General features: G+C 39.8%; 1 protein-coding gene across 5 annotated transcripts in view; it reads left to right on the top strand.

Annotated features, from left to right (window-relative positions):
- The window catches only part of TSPAN2 (tetraspanin 2), a 56,457-nt gene extending 33,237 nt beyond the window's left edge, over positions 1 to 23,220 (top strand). For all 5 annotated transcript variants that reach the window (XM_030326783.1, XM_030326782.1, XM_030326781.1 and 2 more), the window contains 2 exons: positions 19,664 to 19,747; positions 22,490 to 23,220. In XM_030326783.1, the coding sequence (XP_030182643.1) occupies positions 19,664 to 19,747; positions 22,490 to 22,555 (150 nt within the window). In that variant the 3' untranslated portion in view covers positions 22,556 to 23,220. The remainder of the gene's footprint in view (positions 1 to 19,663; positions 19,748 to 22,489) is intronic.
- Positions 23,221 to 24,364: the final 1,144 nt, after the last annotated feature.

Genomic DNA, 24,364 nt, shown 5'->3' with positions numbered 1-24,364 from the left:
GTTGGTCCATAAAGTTCAATGCTGGGAAGAAGACAAGGCAATGAAGGCTGGAAATAATGTGTTGGATTTGGTCTTAATCATTAATGATGTTTGCTCTGCAGTTTCAGCGAAGGGGGTGGGGGAAGCACAGATGCGATGTGGGACATTAGGGGAGAAATATGAGAATATGGGGACAATGACATGGATGCTTCTAAGCATGCAGCTGTGAGGAGACTGATGAGATCTTAGCTCCAGCCTGTGTCCTGAGTCCTGCATTGGACACTTAGTGACTCCCTTTGAGTTGGAGGACGTGAACAAGGCACAGCCACTGCCCTCAAAGTGCTCAGCGGCTGCCGGAGAGACCCGCAGGGGGACCGGCACCACCACTCGGTAGTACAAGAGTAAGGCTGCGTGAGAGAGGCATGCGATTGAAGGGTTGCGGGAGACCCTCTTGATGTGTGATTCTTTTTTGTTGGTGTTCAAGTATCATTAACGTAACAGTCTTCACTTAGTTTCAAGTGTACAATATAATGATTCAACAATTCTGTGCATTACTCGGTGCTCGTCACAGGTGTACCTCTTGGGGCACCTGGGTGGTTTAGTCGGTTAAGCGTCCGACTTAAGCTCAGGTCATGATTTTGCGGTTCGTGGGTTCGAGCCCCGTGTCGGGCTCTGTGCTGACAACTTAGAGCCTAGAACCTGCTTCGGATTCTGTGTCTCCCTCTTTCTCTCTGTCCTTTCCCTGCCCATGCTCGCTCTTTTCTCCCACTCTTTCTCCCTCTCTTAAAAATAAATTTAAAACATTTAAAAAAAATTCTAGGGGCACCTGGGTGGTTCAGTCAGTTAAGCATCTGACTCTTGTTTTCAGCTCAGGTCATGATCTCACGGTTTCATGAGTTAGAGCCCCACCTCTGGCTCTGCACTGACAGTGTGGAGCCTGCTGGGGATTCTCTCTCTCCCTCTCTATCTGCCCCTCCCCTAGGTGTGCTGTCTCTCTCTTAAAATAAATAAATAAACTTAAAAATTAGTTTTTAAAAATTTCAACAAGTGTACATCTTAATCTCTGTTATCTATTTCACCCATCTCCCTACCCACCTCCCCTCTGACAACCACCAGTTTGTTCTCTGTATTTAAGAGTCTGGTTTTTGTCTTTTTTTGTTGTTGTTGCTTGCTCATCTGCTTTGTTTCTTAAATTCCATACATGAGTGAAAGCGTATGGTATTTGTCTTTCTCTGACTGTGTTTCTCTTTTTCACTTAGCATTATACCCTCTAGGTCCATCCACGTTGTTGCAGATGGCAAGATTTCATTCTTTTTTATGGCCGAGTAATATTCCATTGTGTATCTATACCACATCTTCTGTATCCATTCATCTGTCGATGGACACTTGGGCTCCTTCTATATCTTGGCTATTGTAGGTAATACTGCAATAAACATAGAGGTGCATATATCTTCTTGAATTAGTTTTCCTTGGGTAAATATCCAATAGTGGAATTACTGGATTATAGGGTAATACTTCATATTGTTTCCACAGTGGCTGCACCAGCTTCCATTCCCACCAACAGTGCGTGAGCGTTCTCTTTCTCCACGTCCTCATCAGCATTTGTTTCTCGTGTTTTTGATTTTAGCCATTCTGACAGATGTAAGATGATATTTCATTGTGGTTTTGATTTGCATCTCCCTGATGATGAGTGATGTTCAGTTCTTGCATGTCTTCTTTGGAGAAATGTCTATTCAAGTCCTCTGCCCATTTTTTAATTGGATTGTTTGGGGTTTTTTGGTGTTGAGTTCTCCAAGTTCTTTATATAGTTGAGGTATTAACCCTTTATCAACTATGTCATTTATAAATATCTCCTCCCATTTGGTAAGTTGCCTTTTCATTCTGTGATTGTTTTCTTTGCTGTGCAGAGGCTTTTTATTTTGATGTAGTCTCCATAGTTTAATTTTGCTTTTATTTCCCTTGCCAGAGGAGAAATATCTAGAAAAATGTTTCTATAGCCAATGTCAAACAGATTCCTGCCGTGTTTTCTTCTTGGAATTTTATTTTTCAGGTCTCACTAAGTCTTTAATCCATTTTGAGTTTATTTTTGTGTGCGGTGTAAGAAAGTGGCCCCATTCCATTCTTTTGAAAATGTAGCTGTCCAGTTTTCCCAGCTCTGTTTGTTGAAGAGATGTCTTTTTTCCATTTTGTATCCTTGCCTCCTTTGTCATAGATTAGTTGACCATAAAAGCCTGGGTTTATTTTTGGATTCTATTCCGTTCCATTGATCTGTGTGTCTGTTATTGTGCCAGTACCATACTGTTTTGATTCCTACAGCTTTGGAGCGTATCTTAAAATCTGGGATTCTTTCTTCAAATCGCTTTGGCTATTTAGGGTCTTTTGTGGTTACAAATTCCAGGATTATTCGTTCTAGTTCTGTGACAAATACTGTTGGTATTTTGATAGGGATTGTATTAAATCTGTAGATTGCTTTGGAGAGTATAGACATTTTAGCAATATTTGTTCTTCCAATCCATGAGTATGGAGTATCTTTTCATTTGTTTGTCATCTTGTATTTATTTCATCGGTGTTATATAGTTTTTGGAATATAGATTTTTCACCTCCTTGGTTAGGTTTATTCCCAAGTATTTTATTATGGGTGCAATTGTAAATGGGATTCTTTTAATTTATCCTTCTGTTACTTCATTATTAGTGTGTATAAATGCAACAGATTTCTATATATTGACTTTGTATCCTGCAACCTTACTGAATTCATTTATCCATTCTGGTAGTTTTCCAGTGGAGCCTTCAGGGTTTTCTGTGTATGGTATTGCATCATCTGTAAATAGTGAAAGTTTTAATTCTTCCTGACAAATTCAGATGCCTTTATATATTTTTGTCTTCTAATTGCTGTGTCTAAGACTTCCAGTACTATGTTGAATAAAAGTGGTGAGAGTAGGTAAAAAAGAAAACAATGGTAGGAGTGGATATCCTTATCTCGTTCCTGATCTCAGAGGAAAAGCTCTCAGTTTCACCATTGAGCATGATGTTAGCTGTGGAGTTTTCACATATGGACTTTATTATGTTGAGGTATGTTCCCTTTAAACCTACTTTGTTGAGGGTATTTATCATGAATGGATGTTGTACCTTGTCAAATGCTTTTTCTGCATCTATTGAGGTGATCATATGGTTTTTATCCTTTCTCTTACTGATGTGATGTATCACATTGATTGATTTGCAAATATTGAACCACTCTTGCATGACAAGAATAAATCCCACTTGATCGTAGTGAATGATTTTTTTAATGTATTGTTGGATTTTGTTGCTAGTATTTTGTTGAGGATTTTTGCATCTTTGTTCAACAGAAACATTGACCTGTAGTTCTTTTATTTTGTAGTGTCTTTGTCTGGATTTGGTATCAGGGTAATGCTAGCCTTATAGAATGAATCTGGAAGCTTTCCTTCCTCTCCTATTTTTTGGAATAGCTTAGGAAGAATAAATGTTAACTCTTCTTTAAACAATTGATAGAATTCACCTGTGAAGCCATCTGGTCGCATATGTTTGTTTATTGGGAATTTTTTATTACTGATTCAGTTTCATTTTTAGTATTTAGTCTGTTCAAATTTTTTATTTCTTCTTGATTCAATTGTGGGAGTTTATATGTTTGTAGGAATTTATCCATTTCTTCTAGGTTGTCCAATTTGTTGGCATGTAATTTTTCATAATATTCTCTTATAATTGTGTTTCTGTTATGTCAGTTTTTTCTCCTCCTTTGTTTCTGATTTTATTTGAGTTCTCACTCTTCCTTTTTTGATGAGTCTGGCTAAAGTTTTACTGATTTTTTTTAGTCTCTATTTCATGTATTTCTGCTCTAATGTTTATTATTTCCTTCCTCTACTGGCTTTGCTTGGTTTGTTTTCTTTTCTAGCTCCATTCAGTGTAAGTTTAGGTTGCTTGAGATTTTTCTTATTTGTTGAGGTAGTCCTGTATTGCTGTAATCTTCACTCTTAGGATAGCTTTTGCTGCATCCTAAAGATTTTGAAACCTAGTTTCATAGTGTTCTGGTCAGAAAATATGCATGGTATGATTTCAGTCTTTTTGAATTTATTGAGATGTGTTTTGTGGCCTAACATGTGATCTATTCTAGAGAATGTTCCATGTGCACTTGAAAAGAACGTGTATTCCACTCTTATTGGATTGAATGTTCTGAATATATCAGTTAAGTCCATCTGGTCCAATGTATCATTCAAAGCCACTATTTCCTTGTTGATTTTCTGCCTGGATGATCTATCCATTGATGTAAGTGGGGTGTTAAAGTCCCCTACTATTATTGTATGACTATCAATTTCTTCTTTTATGTGTGCTAATATTTACTTTATGCATTTAGGTGCTTTCTTGTTGGGTGCATAAATATTTACAATTGTTATATCTTCTTAATGGATTGTTCCCTTTATCATTATGTTGTGATCTTCTCTGTCTCTTATTATAGTCTGTCTTTTAAAGTCTATTTGTTCAATATAAGTATTGTTACCTCTGCTTTCTTTTTGCTTCCATTTGCATGGTAAAGGTTTTTCCACCCCTTCACTTTGAATCTGCCTGTGTCTTTAAGTCTGAAGTGAGTCTGTTTTAGGCAGCATGTAGATGGGTCTTGTTTTTTATCCATTCAGTCACCCTATGTCTTTTGATTGGAGCATTTAGTTCATTTACATTCAAAGTAGTTATTGATAGGTATGTATTTATTGCCATTTTGTTACTTGTTTTACATTGCTTTGGTAGTTTTTCTTTGTTCCTTTCTTCTCTTGCTCTTTTCCCTTGTGGTTTGATGGCTTTCTTTAGTGATATGCTTGGATTCCTTTCTCTTTATTTTTTGTGTATTACTGCAGGTTTCTTATTTGTGGTTACTATTAGATTACTATTAGGCTCATATACAACATCTTATACATATGGCAGTCTATATTAAGCTGATGGTTGCTTAAATTTGAAACCATTCTAAAAGCACTAAATTTTTACTGCCCCCCCTCATTTCATGTAATGATGTCATACTTCATATTCTTTTATTTTTTAATTCTTTGACTGGTTTTTATAGATATAATTGATTTTACTGCTTTTGTGCTTTAATCTCTGTATTGCTTTTATAAGTGATTAATCTACAACCTTTATTGTATTTGTATTTACCTGTGAAATCTTTTCCTTTCATAATTTTCTTACTCCTGATTATGGCCTTTTCTTTCCATGTAAAGAAGTCCCTTTAATGTTTCTTGTAAGGCTGGTTTAGTGGTAATGAACTCCCTTAACTTTTTTTTATCTGGGAAACCCTTTCTCTCTCCTTCCATTCTGATGCTAGCCTTGCTGGATAGAATATTCTTACTTGCAGGTTTTTTCCTTTCAGCACTTTGACTATATCATAGGGGCCTTCTGGCCCTCAAAGTTTTTGCTGAAAAATCCACGGGTTTACCTTGTCTGTAACTATTTACTTTTCTCTTGCTACTTTTAAAATTCTCTCTTTATCACTATTTTTTTTTCTTTTGCCTGGTGTGTCCTGGGATGTATCTTTGTGGGTTCATCTCGTTAGGGGCTCTCTCTGCTACTTGGGCTTGTTTCTTTCCCCAGGTGATTAGGGAGGTTTTCAGCTATGATTTCTTCAAATAAATTTTCTACCCCCTTTTTATTTTTTTCTCTGGTATTATAATGTGAATGTTACTGCATTTGAATATGTCACTGAGTTCTCTTAACCTGTTCTCATTTTTTATTGTTCTTTTTTCTTTTTGCTGTTCAGTGTGGTTGCTTTCCATTACCCTGTGTTCCAGCTTCCTGATCCATTTTTTTGTTTCTCTAATCTACTGTTGATTCCCTCTAGTGTATTTTTAATTTCAGTTATTGAATTCTTCATCTTTGATTGGTCCTTTTTTATATTTTCTCTTTGTTGAAGGTCTCAGTGAGATCCTCCACTCTTTTCTCAAGTCCAGTGAATATCTTTAGGACCATTGCTTTGAATTCTTCATCAGGAATATTGCTTACCTCTGTTTTATTTAGTTGTTTTGCTGTGTTTTTATCCTATTCTTTCATTTAGGACATATTCCTCTGTTTCCTCATGTTGTCTAATTCTCTGTATTTCTGTGTATTAGTAATGTCAATTATGTCTCCTGCTCTTGAAAGTAGTTACCTATGAGGAAGAGGTCTTACGGTGCCCTGCAGTGCAATGTCCCCTGTTCCCCAGGACCAGGAGCTTCAGGGGTGTCTTCTATGTGAGTCGCACAGGCCCTACTGTTGTGGCTGAGCCTTGTTTACCTTCAGTCCAGGTGACTGCAGTGGTCCGCTTTGCCTGTTGTGGGCAGGGTTTGGTCCCTGTGCCAGTCTGGGGCCACAGTGGGCTTGTCGTTAGGCAGTATCAGCAGTCAGACCAGATGTCTGCCCTCATCCCATCTGCTGCGGCTGGGGTCATACCAAAATGCAGGGCACTGTCTCTTCCCTGTCCCCTAAGAGGCTTTCATTGGTGGCTTGGGCCTCCAGTCCATCTGCTGAGGCTGCAGTGACCCCAGACTGCAGGACTCTCTTCCTGTGCTGTCTTTGAGAGGTTTCTGTTGGTGGGTAGAGCCAGTAGTGAGATCAGATGTCTGCCCCCAGTCTATCTGCTGGAGCTATAGATGCACCGATTGTCAGGGCACTCCCTCTGCACTGCCACTTACAAGGTTCAGCTACTAGAGCTGCAGCGAAACTGGTGTGTATGGTTATCTTCCCTTCTTCCCAGGGCAGATGTCACTTTGGAGTGGCAGGGTCCCTGCCTGGGCTGATTGCAGGGTGAGATGTGGCCGGAGCCATTCTGGAAGGACTCCTGTCAAGTGGGGCTGGTTGGATGGAGTGGACCCAGATCCATAGGAGAACACAGGGGCAGGCAATGTGGTGTTAGCAAGCTAGGTGGCAGGTGTTCTCACTGGTTCCCGCAGGTCTCTAGCTGTCTAGGCTGGAGAGCAGGGAGAGAGAAATGGTGCCCACAAGCTCTTTTGTTCTTAGAAAGTCTCCTAAAGACCCCTGCCCCTCCAGCACATGTTCTGCGGTTAATAAATAAATCTTCCCATATACCCCAGCCACTTTTCAAACTGCTGCTTCTGTGTTATATCTCCGCAGGCCTGTTTGTTATGCTGGCTCTTTAAGGATAGCAGCTGAGTTTCCTACCACCCTCTGGCTCTCCCAGAGCGGAGCATGCTGATTTTTAAATTTCCCGGTGTTAAGCCCCACAAATTGTAAAACCTCTCAAAATTAAGCCCCTCTGGTTTTCAAAACAAAATGTTATGGGGACTTATCTTCCCAGTGCCAGTCTCCTGTGAGTGGGATGACTGGTGTGGGGTCTGTCTCTCTCCCTTCCCCATGCTTGTGGTGCCCCTCCTGTTCGTGGTTAGTCTCACCAAGAGTTTGGTTCCCAACTGCCTCTCTGCCCTCCCTGCCCTTTTCCATGTGGCCTCCTTTCTATGATTAAGTGTGGAAAATCTATCCTGCTAGTCTTAGGGGTTTCTGGGTTGGCTGCACTGATGTCACGGTTCCCTAGGTGTGCCCATGGGAGGAGGTGACTTGAAGATCATCTACTCTGCCATCTTTCCGGAAATCCTCTCCCCTGATATAATTCTTAGGATGCGTTTTAAAGGATGAATCAGAGCCTAGCAAACAGACAAAAGAGAAGGGTATTCCAGGTAGAAGGGATACGGGGTAAAGACAATGAAAACAAGGGAATATAATTGTATCCAGAAAAGTGCCAGTAGTGGGTTTTGGCTCAGGTACCTGTGGGGATGAGTCCTTCAAGGAGGAGGGACCTGTTCTTGAAGGGCCTTGAATACTTTCATGAAGCCAAAAGTCTACATCTCCTGCTGTATGCTTAGGAAAGTACTAATGTTAGAATCTGGGATAGGATTTACATTTTCCTGAGTTTCCTATAGTAGCAGTTTGGAGGATTGATGGGAAATGAAAATCTGGAGCCAAGAAGGCCAGTTGGGAAGGCTGCTGTCCTCGTTGTCGTCCAAGAGACGTTAACTGGTAACAAGCTGGACTGAGCACCAGGAATGGAGAGAAAGCCATTTAGAAAGGAAAATCTACAGGATCTGGTGACCAGTTCAATATGAGAGAAGAGGGAGGAATCCATTGCTGCTTTTGGCTTTACTAGCTGGATAGATGGTATCATTTAATGAACTGAGAAATAGAGAAAAAGGAACATATTTTGGAGGAAAGAAAGCAAGTTCAGTGCTTAACCTGGTAATTTTGAGGAGCTAGTGGAACTTCCAACTGGAAATGTCCAATAGATGGTTGCAAAATCTGGCCTGCGGCTCAGGAGAGAGGTTTGGGTGTCAGGACTTCATGGGAGTCTTAAAGCTGTAGATAAGAATTTAATCCATTAGGTTTAGACGAGAAAATGGCAAGGATAGAATTCCAGGGAACAACAACATTTAAGGACGGGAAGAAGAAGAGTTGCCAAATAAGAAAAGTAGAAAAACTAGATAGACACATGTGAGGAGATGCATGGGGGGAGGAGGGAATAGTTACCAGGGTCAGGTGCTGCCATTGAGGTCAGCTCAGCATTTATCCATCCCTACCCTACGCCTGGCCCTGCAGGTAAAAAGATGAACGACACAAAGTCGCTGCTCTCAAGGAATATGTGGTCTAACAGGACAGATGGACACAGAAATGGACAAAGTGCAGTAACAGAGGTAGGCACAGAGGGTGCAAGTGCTTTGAAAGCACAAAGGGTTACTTAGTGAGGCCAGAGGCTGGAAGGGTCGCGGGAAAGCTGACCGGAGCAGTGATGTCTCAGCTAACTCTTCAGGTGTGAGAAGTAACTATGGAAGCATTAGGCAGGAGGAAAGAGGAGAGCAGAGGAAAGAGCATAAGCAGAGACACAGAGGCAGAAAATATGAATGGGGAAGTAAAAGTCCAAGGAGGTCCACTGAGATAACTACTGCAATGTTGACAGGATTGAGCATTTTAAAACGATAACTTGATGTCAGGGGGAGTGAGGACAAACCCCATCCTGCATGACATTTGCCTAGTTTGGGGCAAAGGACAGGAAAAAAGAGTTCAGAAAAGACGATATCCAGGGGCACCTGGCTGGCTCAGTTGGAAGAGCATCCAACTCTAATTTCAGGATCCTGAGTTCGAGCTCCACGTTGGGTGCAGAAATTACATAAGTAAGTTTTTAACAACTTAAAAGACAAAAGCCAAATTACCATTAAACACATAAAAATTACAGGCAGTTAATAGCAATGGTAAAATATTGCAAATTAAAGAGCTGACATCGTTTAACCTATGAAATTGACCAAGTTCTTTCTTCTTTAATAGTTATATACAGGGTTGACAAAAATGATACGAAGTGAGCATTTTCAGAGAAATCAGTACAAAATGTTTAGAGGTAGTATGACTGTAGAATACTAGTGAGTTAAAAGAGCTTAGGAATGTGATAGAGTAGGAGGACCCTGACCTCACCCCATCCCATGTTTACAACTAGATATCACCCACATCCAAATCAGTAAACTAGAGAGTAATCCAAAGGCCTAGAAAACAAACGTCACAACTAAATGTAGAGAAGAAGCTGCATCTGGAAGGTTAGGAAGGTCAGAAAGGCAAAGGGAGGCTGCCTGGAGGAGGGAGGGAGCCGCACACGTGGAGAGGACAGAGAAATGGGCCTTTGCACCAGGGAACTTACGCAGGAAAAACTAATCCCCATGATGTTTGGCTTTAAAAACCAGAGAGGCTGAATTCTGGGGGACTTGGATCCTGGAACTTTAAAAGTCAGCTGACTCAGCACAGGGCAAGCTGGGAAGGTGAGTGATAGCCAGGTCACTGCCCTTAAACAGCAGCCTGTATGAAGAGGCAACATGAAAAAGGCGGTTTACACAATGCCAGGGGCAACAGGAGACAGATCTGTTCATACTGATTTCAGAGCACGTTGGAGGACTTCAAACTAAGGGAGCTGGCAGGTGCCGTCTTCCTCCTCCACCCCCCAGCATAAACACAGAGCCACTTGTAGGAGGCAGGACTGCACAGACACTTGCTGCCTAACCTGCTAGCAGTTCAGGTACATGCCTGTGAGATCTCCTGAGGACTCACCCACTCCAAGCCTGCTAACCTTGGCCCTGGGCTCAGGGAAAATTTTGTTAAAGCCGCCCATGCAGCCCACCCAGCCTCTGAGTGCCCAGTTGCCACCATGTTCAGTGCCTAGCCACTGCACCAGGCCCAGCTGAAAACTCCCAGCCGCCAACACATGCTAAGCACAGCTGGATGCCAAGTTCAGCCTCACACCCCCAGCCATCCTGGCACAGCCTCCAGCCACCACATGGGACGAGTAGCACAATGCGAATTTTGCTAACACTGCCACCCTGCTCCCAAGTTCCCTGGTAGGCACACCCACTCAGAGCTGGCCTGCGTGGGACCCGGGGGTCCCACTAACACCACAGAGAGCAAGCACAACCCACACCAGGCAGAGAGTTAGTGCAGATCACTGCATGGAAAGGAAAAGTGACCCAGACACAATAACAGAGCATAAGCCACACACATAGGATACTATCCTGAACTGCCAGGACCTCTTTGTTGTGAAGTCCCCATTTTCAAGAGCAGAAGACGTAGCTGACTTTCTTAACACAGAGAGACAGACAGAGAAGCAGACAAAAGGGAGACAGAGAAATTTATCCCAAATGAAAGGACTGGACAAGGCCACAGCCAGAGATCTGAGCAAAACAGATATAAGTAACATGCCTGATGGAGTGTTTAAAGCAATGATCATAGGACACTCATTGGGCTTGAGAAAAGAGTAGAGGACATGAGAGAGATACTTAACAGAGATAAGGAGTAACATAACAGAGATAAAGGTTCAATAAAGGAAATGGAAAACATGCTTGATGGATTGAACAGCAGGATGAAAGAAGCAGATAAATTAATTAGTGACCTAAAACACACACTATTTGAAAGTAATCAAGTTGAACAAAAGAGAAAAGAATTATGCAAAATAAGAATAGACTTAGGAAATTCAATGACTCCATCAAAAATAATAACATTTGTATTATAGGAGTCCCAGAAGAAAAGGGGGCAGAAAATTCATTTGAAAAAATAATAGCAGATAACTTCCCTAATCTGGGGAAGGAAACAGATACCCAGATCTAGTAGACACAGAAAACTCCCATCAAGATCAACAAAAGCAGGGATGCCTGGGTGGCTTGGCTGGTTAAGCATCCAACTTCAGCTCAGGTCTGAATCTCAGGGTTCTTGGGTTCGAGCTCCACATTGGCTCTGTGCTGACAGCTCAGAGCTTGGAGCCTGCTTCAGATTCTGTGTGTGTGTGTGTGTGTGTGTGTGTGTGTCTGCCCCTCCCAAACTCATGCACATGCTCTCTCTCTCTCTCTCTCTCTCAAAAATAAACATTAAAAAAAATACTTTTAAAAGAATCTACAAAAGCAGATCCACACCAAGACATATTGCAATTAAATTGGCAAAATATAATAATAAAGAAAAACATTTTAAAGCAGCAAGAAAAGTCCATAACTTACAACAGAAAACCCATAAGGCTAGCAGGGAATTTTTCAATAGAAACTTTCCAAGCCAGAGGGAGTAACATGATGTATTCAAAATGCCCAATGGGAAAAATCTGCAGCCAAGAATACTCTATCCAACAAGAATACTCTTATCATTCAGAATAAGAGAGATAAAGTGTTCCCAGGGAAACAAAAACTAAAGGAGTTCATGACAACTAAACCAACTCTGCAAGAAATATTAAAGGGGACTCTTCGGGTGAAAAAAAAAGAGACAAAAAGTAAGAGTATAGAGGTAAGATATACAAAAGGAGTAAAAAATGAATATTTCTGTAAAAAATCATTCAAGGAGATCACAAAAAAAAACGGTTATAAAATATAATAATATATACCTAAAACCTGAGGAGGAAAAAACAATGGGTTCAAACTTAAATAACCATCAACTAAATATAGACCACTATGTGCAGAAGCTGTTATATACAAACCTAATGGTAACCATATATCAAAAGCCACTTGGGGCGCCTGGGTGGCGCAGTCGGTTAAGCATCCGACTTCAGCCAGGTCACGATCTCGCGGTCCGGGAGTTCGAGCCCCGCGTCAGGCTCTGGGCTGATGGCTCAGAGCCTGGAGCCTGTTTCCGATTCTGTGTCTCCCTCTCTCTCTGCTCCTCCCCCGTTCATGCTCTGTCTCTCTCTGTCCCAAAAATAAATAAACGTTGAAAAAAAAAAATTTTTTTTTTAAAAAAAAAAAAAAAAAAAAAAAAAAAGCCACTAGGGGCACCTCAGTGGCTCGGTCACTTAAGTCTCTGACTTTGGCTCGGGTCATGATCCTGTAGTTTGTGGTTCAAGCCCCACATCAGGCTCTGTGCTAATAGCTCAGAGCCTGGAGCCTGCTTTGCATCCTGTGTCTCCCCCTCTCTCTGCCTCTCCCCTGCTTACACTCTGTCTCTCTCTCAAAAATAAATAAACGTTAGGGGCGCCTGGGTGGCGCAGTCGGTTAAGCGTCCAACTTCAGCCAGGTCACGATCTCGCAGTCTGTGAGTTCGAGCCCCGTGTCGGGCTCTGGGCTGATGGCTCAGAGCCTGGAGCCTGTTTCCAATTCTGTGTCTCCCTCTCTCTCTGCCCCTCCCCCGTTCATGCTCTGTCTCTCTCTGTCCCAAAAATAAATAAACGTTGAAAAAAAATTTAAAAAATAAATAAACGTTAAAAAATTAAAAAAAAATTAAAAAAACACTAAGGGTACTTGGGTGGCTCAGTCAGTTAACCCTCTGACTCTTGATTTCGGCTCAGGTCATGATCTCGTAGTCATGAGATCAAGCCCCGTGTCAGGCTCTGTACTGTGTGGAATCTGCTTGAGAATCTCTCTCTCTCTCTCTCTCTCTCTCTCTGTCCCCACTCCTCTCTCTCTACCCTTCCCCCTCTCTCTGAGAAAACACTAATAAATATGCAAAGAATAAAGAGAAAGAAATCCAAATATATCACTAAATAAAATCAGCAAGCTATGAAAGAATGACAAGAAAGGATGAAAGAAAATCTTCAGAAACAACCACAAAATAAAAAATAAAATGACAATAAATACATACCTATCAATAATTACTTTCAATGTAAATGAACTAAATTCTCCAATCAAAAGACATAGGGTGACCAAATGTTAAAAAAAAAAAAGACCCATCCATATGCTGCCTACAAGAGACTCATTTTAGACCTAAAGACACATGCAAATTGAAAGTGAAAGGACAGAGAAACGCCTATTGGATGCAAATGGATGTCAAAAGAAAGCTGGAGTATTAATACTTACATTGGACAAACTAGACTTTAAAGACTGTAACAAGAGATGAAGAAGGGCACTATATCATAATAAAGGGGACAATCTAATAAGATATAACAATTGTAAATATTTATGCATCCAACAAGGAAACACCTAAGTATATAAAACAGTTAATAAAAAACAAAGGAATTAATTGATAGTAATGTAATAATAGTAGGACACTACCACCCCACTTACAACAATGGACAGATCATCAAGGAAGTAATGGCTTTGAATGACCCACTGTACCAGATGGATTTAATAGATATATTCAGAAGATTTTATCCTAAAACAACAGAATACACATTATTTTCAAGTGCACATGGAACATTCTCCAGATCACATATTAGCCCACAAAAGAAGCCTCAACAAATTCAAGATCAAAGTCATACCATGCATATTTCTGACAGCAACACTATGAAACAAAGTCAACCACAAGATAAAATCTGGAAAAACCACAAATACATGGAGCTTAAATAACATGCTACTAAACAATGAATGGACCAACTAGGAAATAAAAGAAGAAATTAAAAATTACATGAAACAAATGGAAATGAAAACATAATGGTCCAAAACTCTGGGGTGCAGCAAAAGTGGTTCTAAGAGCAAAGTTTATAGCAATTCAGGCCTACCTCAAGAAGCAAGAGAAATCTCAAGTAAACAACCTAACCTTACACCTAAAGGAGCTAGAAGAAAACAAACAAAACCTAAAGCCAGCAGAAGGAAGGAAATAATAAAGATTAGAGTAGAAATAAATGATACAGAAACTAAAAAAACAAGAAAACAAATCAATGAATGCAGGAGATGGTTCTTTGAAAAATCAATAAAATTGATAAACCTCTAGGCAGACTTATTTAGAAGAGAAATGACTCAAATAAATCTCAAATGAGAGAGGAAAAATAACAACCAACACCACAGATATACAAACTCATAAGATAATATTATGAAAAACTGTATGCTAACAAATTGGGCAACCTAAAAGAAATGGATAAATTCCTAGAAACCTATAAACTCCCACAGCTGAATCAGGAAGAAATAAAAAATTGAAGACTGAATACTAACAATGAAATTGAATCAGTAATTTTAAAACTCCCAAAAACCAAAAGTCCGGGACCAGATGGCTTTACAGGCAAATTCTACCAAACGTTTAAAGAAGAGTTAATACCTGTTCTTCTCAAACTATTCCAAAAAATAGAAAAGGAAGGAAAACTTCCAGATTCATTCTATAGGGCCAACATTACCCTGATACCAAAACCAAATGAAACGCCACTAAAAAAGAGAACTGCAGGACAATATCCCTGATGAACTTGGATGCAAAATTTCTAAACAAAATCCTAGTAAACTGAATCAAACAATACATGTAAAAATCACCATGATCAAGTGGGATCTGTTCTTGGTTTGCAAGGATGGTTCAATATTGGCTAATCAATCAGCATGATACATCACATCAATAAGAGAAAGGATAAGAACCATATGATCATTTCAATAGATGCTGATAAAGCATCTGACAAAGTACAACATCCATTCCTGATAAAAATCCCCAACAAAGTAGGGTTAGAGAGAACATACCTCAACATAATAAAGGCCATCTATGAAAAACCCACAGCTAACATCATCCTCAATGGCTAAACACTGAGAGATGTTCCCCTAAGGTCAGGAAGAAGACAAGGATGTCCACTCTCACCACTTTTATTCAACATGGTGCTGGAAGTCCTAACCACAGCAATCAGACAACAAAAAGAAATAATGGGCCTCCAAATCGGCAAGGAAGAAATCAAACTTTGACTATTTGTAGATGACATGAAACTATACGTGGAGAACCCAAAAGACTCCACCAATAGATAGGTAGGTAGAATGAAAAACTGCCAGAACTGATAAACGAATTCAGCAAAGTCAAAGGATACAAAATCAGTGTACAGAAATCTGTTACATTTCTATACACCAATGATGAAGCAGCAGAAAGAGAAATGAAAATGCAATTTCTATCAAAATACCAGCAGCATTTTTCACAGGGCTAGAACAAACAATCCTAAAATTTGTATGGAACCACAAAAGACCCCAAATAGTCAAAGCAATCTTGAAAAAGAAAAGCAAAGCTGGAGGCATCATAATTCCAGACTTCAAGTTATATTACAAAGCTGTAGTCATCAAAACAGTATGCTACTGGCACAAAAATAGACAACGCAGATCAATGGAACACAATAGAAAATCCAGAAATAAACCCACAGCTATAAGGTCGATTAATCTTCAACAAAGCAGGAAAGAACATCTGGTGGAAAAAGACAGTCTCTTCAACAAATGATGTTGGGAAAACTGGGTAGCAACATGCAATAGAATGAAACTGGACCACTTTCTTACACCAAACACAAAAATAACTTCGAAATAGATGAAAGACCTAAATGGGAGACATGAAACCATCAAAATCCTAGAAGAGAGCACAAGCAGTAACTTCTTTGATATGGCCATAGCAACATTTTTCTAGATATGTCTCCCGAGGCAGGGAAACAAAAGCAAAAATAAACTATTTGGACTACATCAAAATGAAAAGCTCTGCACAGCGAAGAAACAACAAAACTAAGAGGCAACCTACAGAGTGGGAGATGATATTTGTAAGTGACAACTCTGATAAAGGGTTAGTATCCAAAATATATAAAGAATTTACAAAAACTCAACATCACAAACACAAATAACCCAATTGAAAAATGGGCAGAAGGTGTGGACATTTGTCAAAGAAGACATACAGATGGCCAAAAGGCACATGAAAAAATGTCCAACATTACTTATTATGAGGAGAATGCAAATCAAAACTACAATGAGATACCATCTTATACCTGTAAGAATGACTAAAATCAACAATGCAAGAAAGAACAGGTGTTGGCAAGGATGTGGAGAAAAAGGAATTCTCATGCATGGTTGGTTGGAATGCAAACTGGTATAGTCACTGTGGAAAACAGTATGGAGGTTCCTCAAAAAATTAAAAATAGAACTACCTTATGACCCAGCAATCCCATTACTGGTATTTACCCAAAGAATACAAGAACACTAATTCAAAGTGATATATCCACCCCTCTGTTTATCGCAGCATCATCAACAGTAGCCAAAATATGGAAACAGCCCAAGTGTCCACTGATACTTACATATATATCATATATATATATATGTATGTATATATATATATATACACACACACATATATACATGTCATATATATACATATATATACATATATATACATGTCATATATATATATACATATATATGTCACTTTTTATATATATACATATATGTGTATATATATACATTATATATATACATATATGTGTGTATATATATATATACATATATAAAAATAGAATGAAACCTTGCCATTTGCAATGACATGGATGCAGCTGGAGAGTATAATGCTAAGCAAAATAAGTCAGACAGAGACAAATACCATATGATTTCAATCATACGTGGAATTTAAGAAACAAAACAAGCAAAGGAGAAAAATAAGAGAGACAAATCAAGAAACAGACTCTTAATTGTAGAGAACAAACTGATGGTTACCAGAGCGGAGGTGGGTGGGGGGGGATGGGTGAAATAGGTAAAGGGAATTAAAGAGTGCACTTGTAGTGATGAGCACAAGGTGATGTATGGAAGTGTTGAATTACTATATTGTATACCTAAAACTAATACAACACTCTATGTTAAGCAATTGGAATTAAAATAAAAACTTAAATTTAAAAAGAAATTTAAATAGACTAATGAGTTGAGTATGTCCATGCCCTTTATCCAGAAATTCCACTCGTCAATTTATTTTAAGGAAAATAAATCAGAGATAGGGAGAGAGGTATGGTATCACTGCAGTGTTATTCATGAGAACAAAATACTGACTAGGCCATTAACAAGAGGGGACTGTCTAAATTATGTACTCTCATATGATAAATTGTAGCCACTAAAACCACTATTGCAAAGAATTTTTGATGAAAGTAGTTTTGAAGTCCTAATGTTAAGTTTAAAAAGCACATAGTTGTATATAAAGAATTACCTAAGTGTGTGTTTGAGTTTAAAAATACACCACCTGAGTCATCTAGCTGGTTCTGTGGGTAGAGCATGCGACTCGATCTTGGGGTTATGTGTTTGAGCCCCATGCTGGGTGTGGAGATTACTTAAAAAAATAAATATTTAAAAAAGGAATATACTCACAGTGTTGATGATTATCTTTAGTGTAGTAATACAAGTATGTCTTATTCTCTTTATTTTTTAATCTCTAGTAGTTCCCCCTTACCCACAGGGGATATGTTGCAAGACTCCCAGTGGGTGGCTGAAACACAAATAACACCAAACCCTGTATAAAGGGTCTTTATATAAACCCTATATATGTGGTATCATACATACCTGTGATAAAGTTTAATTTATAAATGAGGCACAGTAAGATGTTAACAATAATAATAAAATAAAACAATAATAATAATGTAATGTAATAAAAGTTATGTGACTAGTCTCTTTCTCACTCAAAACATTTTACTGTGCTGTACTTACCTTGTTCTTGTGATGTGAGATGATAAAATACCCATGTGATGAGATAAACGAGGTGAATGACAGACGTTGTGATGTAGCATTAGTCTACTAATGACCTAATGGTATGTCACGGGAAGGATCATCTGCTCCCGGACCCATGGAACCATGGGTAACCAACTGCAAAAGCGAAACCACAGATAAGGGGGAACTACTGTATTTCCCAAATTTCAACAGGAAGCACCTCTTTCTTTTATAAGGAAGTAAACCAGTACAAGTTACTTTTCCAAAAAGAAGCTGGCTTTGAAAGCAAGGATGGAATATGGGTAGTGCTAGAGGAGGACAGTCGTGGAGGGGATTGTTTTGTTTTAGACTGAGGAACACGGGCATGGTGTCATAACGATGAGTGGGAATGTCAATGGAGAAGTAGAGGCAAAATAAGAAAGATAACGGACAGCACAGGCTTCCTGAGGAGATGACCGGGAAAGAGATCCAGCCCCAGTAAAGGGATTAACTTTCAACAGAGATGCGTACTTGGCTTTGATGAGATAGAAATAAGAGCAGTGTTGCCTTGTTCACTCTGCGTGCTCACTGCCTACAACAGTGCCTGGCACTGAGTGAATGGAGCGTGTAAGTCTTATAGGTGAAGGAGGGGAAGGTTGAGGAATTTTCTCCAACAGGTGCAGTCGTGTATTATAATGTATTATTTTTTCTGTGGGTCTGTATCCTTCTCTAAACTGTGAGCTCCCTGGGGTACCTGGGTGGCCCAGTTGACTAAACGACTGACCCTTGATTTCGGCTCAGGTCATGCATGATCTCACAGTTCATGAGTTTGAGCCCCAAATCTGCACTCAAACTGCAGAGCCTGCTTGGGATTCTCTCTTTCCCTCTCTCTCTGCCCTTCCCCTGCTCGCTTGCTCTCTTCCTCTCTCATAAAATATATCAATAAACTAAATAAACTGCCAGCTCCCTAAGGGCAGAAGAAATCATGTCTTATTATCTCCATATCCACCACACTATTCCAGTGACTGACTGATGAAGGTAGATTGCTCAAGAAATGTTTGTTGAATGAATGAATGATGAATGAATACGGTATGATAGGAGACCTGAAGATTGTGGTAAGGGTTTCATATAGCTTATGTGGGTATTAGAGGCAACTAACCAGTGACAAGTAAAAGGACCTGGGCAGCCTAAAGACAAAATTGAATAGAGAGCATACCTCTGTACTTAAAAGGATTCCAGAGAGAAGCTGGAGAAACTAATTATAAGTGATCTGTTCTTTTCCCTGTCCAATTATCCCCCTTTCCTTTAACCTGCCCTGCACAAGTCTCTGTGGGCACAGATGAAAGGATAGAGACCCACCCAGCCCGGCCATCATTGAAAAGAGTTGGTCCTCTAACTGCTAACATTTGGTTTCCCTTTGTTTAATTCGAACCTGTACAGTCTTTTAAGCCTCTTACTAAGTAATCCCTACCTTGCATAGTAAATTGGACCAAGTATGTAGAAAGTCTTTTAAACTATTAATGGCAATAAAAAAAAAAAGCAAGGAGCTACTATCTGGGGGATATTTTACTTATTTTTATATGCTGAAAGTGAGAAGATGCCCCAAATTTTTAAATGCTTCAGGTCCTAGAATCGCTTCCCCCAGCCAGGTTTCAGGGTTCTGAAGCAGCCATTGGCCTAAATAGGAACATTTTACCAAAAGGAGAGGATTATATGTTTTCCCTAATATACATTTTTGCTTTAAGGTTATCAGAATGATGCTAAGAGGAGTGGTTTGGATGTGAGCAGAAGCTGACATGGAAAAACTGCTCTGTAGAGAAGGAAAGGGTTGGATCAGAGTGATGATTCACAGATACAATCATTTGTTATTCCTTTTTTTTTTCCCAAAACAGAATTGCATTGATGAAATTGAGGCCATAATCAGCGTTAAACTCCAGCTCATCGGAATCGTCGGCATTGGAATCGCAGGTCTCACGGTGAGAAAGTTCCAGAACTTACCTCTTTTGCGCTCTAAGAAGCCTTTGTATGTTGTTTGTCTTCCAGTGTGATACGGCAATACCTTAGGAGAGATTTCTCATAAAAGACAGACACTGTTGACAGGACCTCTTCTAAGAACAAAGCTTGTTAGATATATCAAGACTTAGTTCTCTAAAATATGATACAGGTTTTTTTTTTTTAACATTTATTTATTTTTGAGAGATAGAGACAGACCATGAGCAGGGGAGAGGCAGGGAGAGAGGGAGACACAGAATCTGAAGGAGGCTCCAGGCTCCGAGCTGTCAGCACAGAGCCTGATGTGGGGCTCGAACCCACACACCGCGAGTTTATGACCTGAGCCCAAATGGGACGCTCGACCGACTGAGCCACCCAGGTGCCCCGACACAGATGTTAACTTTAACCAAATTATGACCTTGAGTTTATCATTGTAATAACTTGCTGCTTTAAGGCCACCAAACTTAACACTAGACAAGTGATTTTCAATTCTGGTCTCTTCTTACTCTTAGAAATTTATAAGAGCATACCACATTAATCCCTCTCACTTATGATTTGCAGATGTGGTGATTAATAGTGTAAACTCTGGCGTCACCCTGTCTGGATTCAGCTCCTAGCACCACTACCTGTGAGCCCTGGGATCATGGGGTAGTTTCTTAATGTCTCTATTCTTCAATTCCCTCATCTGTGAAATGAGAATTTTAATGTACCAACCTATTCTTCCAAATTAACCCCTATAAAGTGTCTGGAACATAACACTCATAGATGCTCCCTCTAAACATAGTCTCAGGGTTCCCAAGCCCAGAATCCAGGCAAAGGGAGTAACACATGCAGAGTGTGAAGCCGAGTGCAACCAGCACCTGCAGGCAGCTCAGTGCCTCTAAAGTATGTGTGTGCAAGAATTGAGAGGCCTCGGGGCGCCTGGGTGGCACAGTCGGTTAAGCGTCCGACTTCAGCCAGGTCACGATCTCGCGGTCCGTGAGTTCGAGCCCCGCGTCAGGCTCTGGGCTGATGGCTCGGAGCCTGGAGCCTGTTTCCGATTCTGTGTCTCCCCTTTCTCTCTGCCTCTCCCCGTTCATGCTCTGTCTCTCTCTGTCCCAAAATAAATAAAAAACGTTGAAAAAAAAAATTAAAAAAAGTTTAAGAGGCCGAAGGATGTGAGAGGCCGAAGGATGTGAGAGGAGCAGCAAGAGATGACACTGAAGGGCGTGTGAGGGTCCACACAACTGTGGTCTCTGTGTGCCCTTTAGAAAGGCTGGGCTTCATCCTTAAGGTAGAAGGAAGCCACCGAGGGTTAGAAGGGCCTGTGGTTGCCAAGTGGAGACAAGTTGGAGGGAAATGAGGTTGGAATCAGGCCAGTAAAGAGGTGATTTCCACTGTCCAGGAGTTGAGTGATATTCGCTAATGCCAAGGCAGTACTTACCCTCTGGCTCTCTATGTAGATTAATTCATGGCATGAGCATAAGGGAATTACGAGGAAAATCAATGAATTGGCGGTTTTCCAGGACACACCGGCATCTGCCCTCTTTTCTGTATTTCGAGCGCAGAGGGGTGGGACATGTGGGTGAAATACTATGCTGAGGACCCCCCAGTCCAGGGCCGTCTCTCAGGCCCTCCTCACCTGCTCTGGGGCTAGCCCGGTTGCTACTCTGTGGCTTCCTGAGGACAATTTTTAGGCAGAAGACTTGAAAATGCACTGCATCACAGAGGTATCAGATAGATGCTCCTAACAACTCTACAGTCAGTGAGCGAGCATCCTACAGGCAGTCACCCCTGACTCGTGACAGTGGCAGGACAAGGCTGAAAAAGTTCTTTAGAGTACAGCCAGGATGAAGCAGGGGTTGTAGCCAACCTTCACAACCACACTCAAAGGGGAACGCCTTCTATTGGTCGTCTTGAATCAGCACCCCCGGAGTTTCTTCTTAAATTCCTATCTTCTTAAGTGTAATCAGTTAACCGGATGTCCATTAGGTGTCTCCCCTGCCATGCACTGGTACCATCAGCGAGAAGCTTGGAGCCCTGCTGCTGGCTCTTCTACTTAAGCCTACCCCTTCCCTTCCAAAAGAACAGATAATACATGTCTTTTTAAACTTAGCATTTATAGATTCTGGTCCGATGTAGGGTAGGATCAAGGAGAGAATGGTATGGATTTCTTGAAACAAACATTGACAGTCATTTATCAACATTGCACCCACAGATAACATTCCATAGGCTCTGCAAAACTGTAGGGGAAATGACTGAGAACAAGAAAGATCTTTTGGCCTCCTTCTATTCAAACCATACCAGTGGCTGTTGGTTTGGCCAGGTGTTTGGCTTTTCCCAGAATTATCCAAGAGGTAGAAGACATCAGTAATACCAGAATTCCAACACCTCAGTTTATGCTTTGGGGAAACTGTGGAGTTAAATAGTGAAGCATCATTTGTACCTTAAAATGGACCAAGAATGAAGAGACGCTCCACTTTGTCATATGTGGTCAAAGCTGCAAAAATTCGAAACTTTTCCAATGACAGAAAACTCTTTAGACCAAAGTGTAAACAACTAATAAATAGTTGATATGTTAATATGGAAGCCTTTAACCTGCAGCCATAAATAAGTATTATATATAAAACTGCCATTTATAGCCAGTAGTGGTTGTAATTATTTGTTAGACACCCAGGCAGTTTGCTGACCTTTTCATCAATTTTTATCATTCGAAAGTCATTAACAAGTGGTTCCTTCTTTTTCAGATCTTTGGCATGATATTCAGCATGGTCCTTTGCTGTGCAATCCGAAACTCACGAGATGTGATATGAAGCTACTTCGACATGAAAACTGCAATCGAGAGCTTTCATACAGCTGTCACAGGACCTGGCTCCTGGCTCATTTTTAATACTCAAAGGACATTAGGATCTTAAAATAATTTGCTGTCAATTGTACATTTGCACATGTATGTATGTTTGGCTCATTCCTCGTTTACCCCTTGAGTGAATGCTCTGTGTGTTGACTGACAGCATATTCATGTGTGATCTGTGTGTTTCTGGTATACGCATTATACAGAATGAAATCTGTTGGCTGAAAATTCCTGGTTCTTGTTATGTTAGAGGAATAATCTATTTAACTCTCAGAAAAAAGATCATAAAACTTTGATACACTTTAAAAAACTTGGCTATTCAGAAGAAGTGATAATGGGTCATTCTCTCAGATTCTAGCCATAGAAAGTTAGATACAGAGAATTCAGGGATTTCTAGTTAACAGAAGCAGTAAGTTATGGGAATTGAGAGATTGTGGCGGGGTGCTAAAATTGACTGCCTCTGAGTTGGGTGTCAGGGTTTCCTGGGATTTTTTTATATACATACTCTCCCCAGAACACAGTAAGCCACAGTTTTAGAACTAAACACATCTGTAAAACTAAATATAGCATGGAAAATCTTATTTGAATAACTCATACTTTCCTAGTATTTAAAAACAAAAAACTCCCTCTGGAAAGAGTGGTCACACAGACAATCATGTGCCCTATAAAAGTGAGTGTTTTTAGGACTTCAAAAAAAAAAAACCTTTTAATAACTTTTTGAAGACATTTTTTTTCTTATGTAAGTACATTTAAACATTGCTTTATTACTTACTTTCCTTTTCTGACTCTGTTCTGAACTACAGCAACCCTCACACAAACAAAAGGGCTTTTATCTCAAATTTTTCCGTGTTTCTCCAAATGTAAAGATAGAAAGACTAAAGCCAGAGATCTGGCAGTTGCAATTAGTGGGAAAGAGAATTTTCATGGGCACTGTATCCTTGAAATACCTCATAACTTGAGTTTACATATTTTCCTAATTTTTTCTATTTTTCTTACCTAGAGAATTCTTCTTCATAGATTATGAACTATAGATTCCACCACTTAGGAAAACAAAACCCTTCCTAATTCAAATATTATAAGCATCCTTGGCCAAACCAAAATAGAGAAAGAAAAGCATCTACTAGTTGTGTGCACACAGCAGAGACAAGCTAAGGAAATTAAAATATTTAAACACACAGAACAGAAATATGTTTTTTCTGTGTTAAGTCACCTATAAAAATAAAATTTTTGTATTCTTTATGATCTTGATGCTTTCATTTTGGTATGTAAACCCAAAGATAAGATCTAAACTGACATTATTTGTCCATTTTTAACAACTTGGTACCTTTAGTGGATCATGGAGGGTTTTTTTTTAATTATTATTATTACATTTGAAAAGGCCACCCAAAAGCGAAAGTGCTGGGGACTTTGGAAGCCCCTGAGTAAGTTCACAGGCCTGTGAGAACACAATCTTTGGGTGCGCACTAAAGCAAAGTGCTCAGTCCCAAGAAACTTTTACAAAACGATTTGCTGAAAAGACCTAATTGCTACAAATAGTCTCAATCACATAGAGAACCACTCTTCCACCATACTTGCTACTGCTACTAACTTGGGAGGAAGCTTTTCTAGAAAAAAAGACTGGAAGCGAGCTAATTTAATCGTACGTGGCTACTTTACAGTGTTTATAGCTGATGCAAAGATGATTTTAAGAAAGTCAATTTGTCAATAAACTTCATATAAAAAAAAAAATAAATAAAAAAAAAAAAAATAAAATCGCAAAATAGTAGATTAG

The sequence above is a fragment of the Lynx canadensis genome, chromosome C1 (genome assembly GCF_007474595.2).
Source record: "Lynx canadensis isolate LIC74 chromosome C1, mLynCan4.pri.v2, whole genome shotgun sequence".
Classification (NCBI taxonomy): domain Eukaryota; kingdom Metazoa; phylum Chordata; class Mammalia; order Carnivora; family Felidae; genus Lynx; species Lynx canadensis.
The sequence above is the reverse complement of the archived record's forward strand: the minus strand, read 5'-3'. Positions and strand labels throughout refer to the sequence as shown.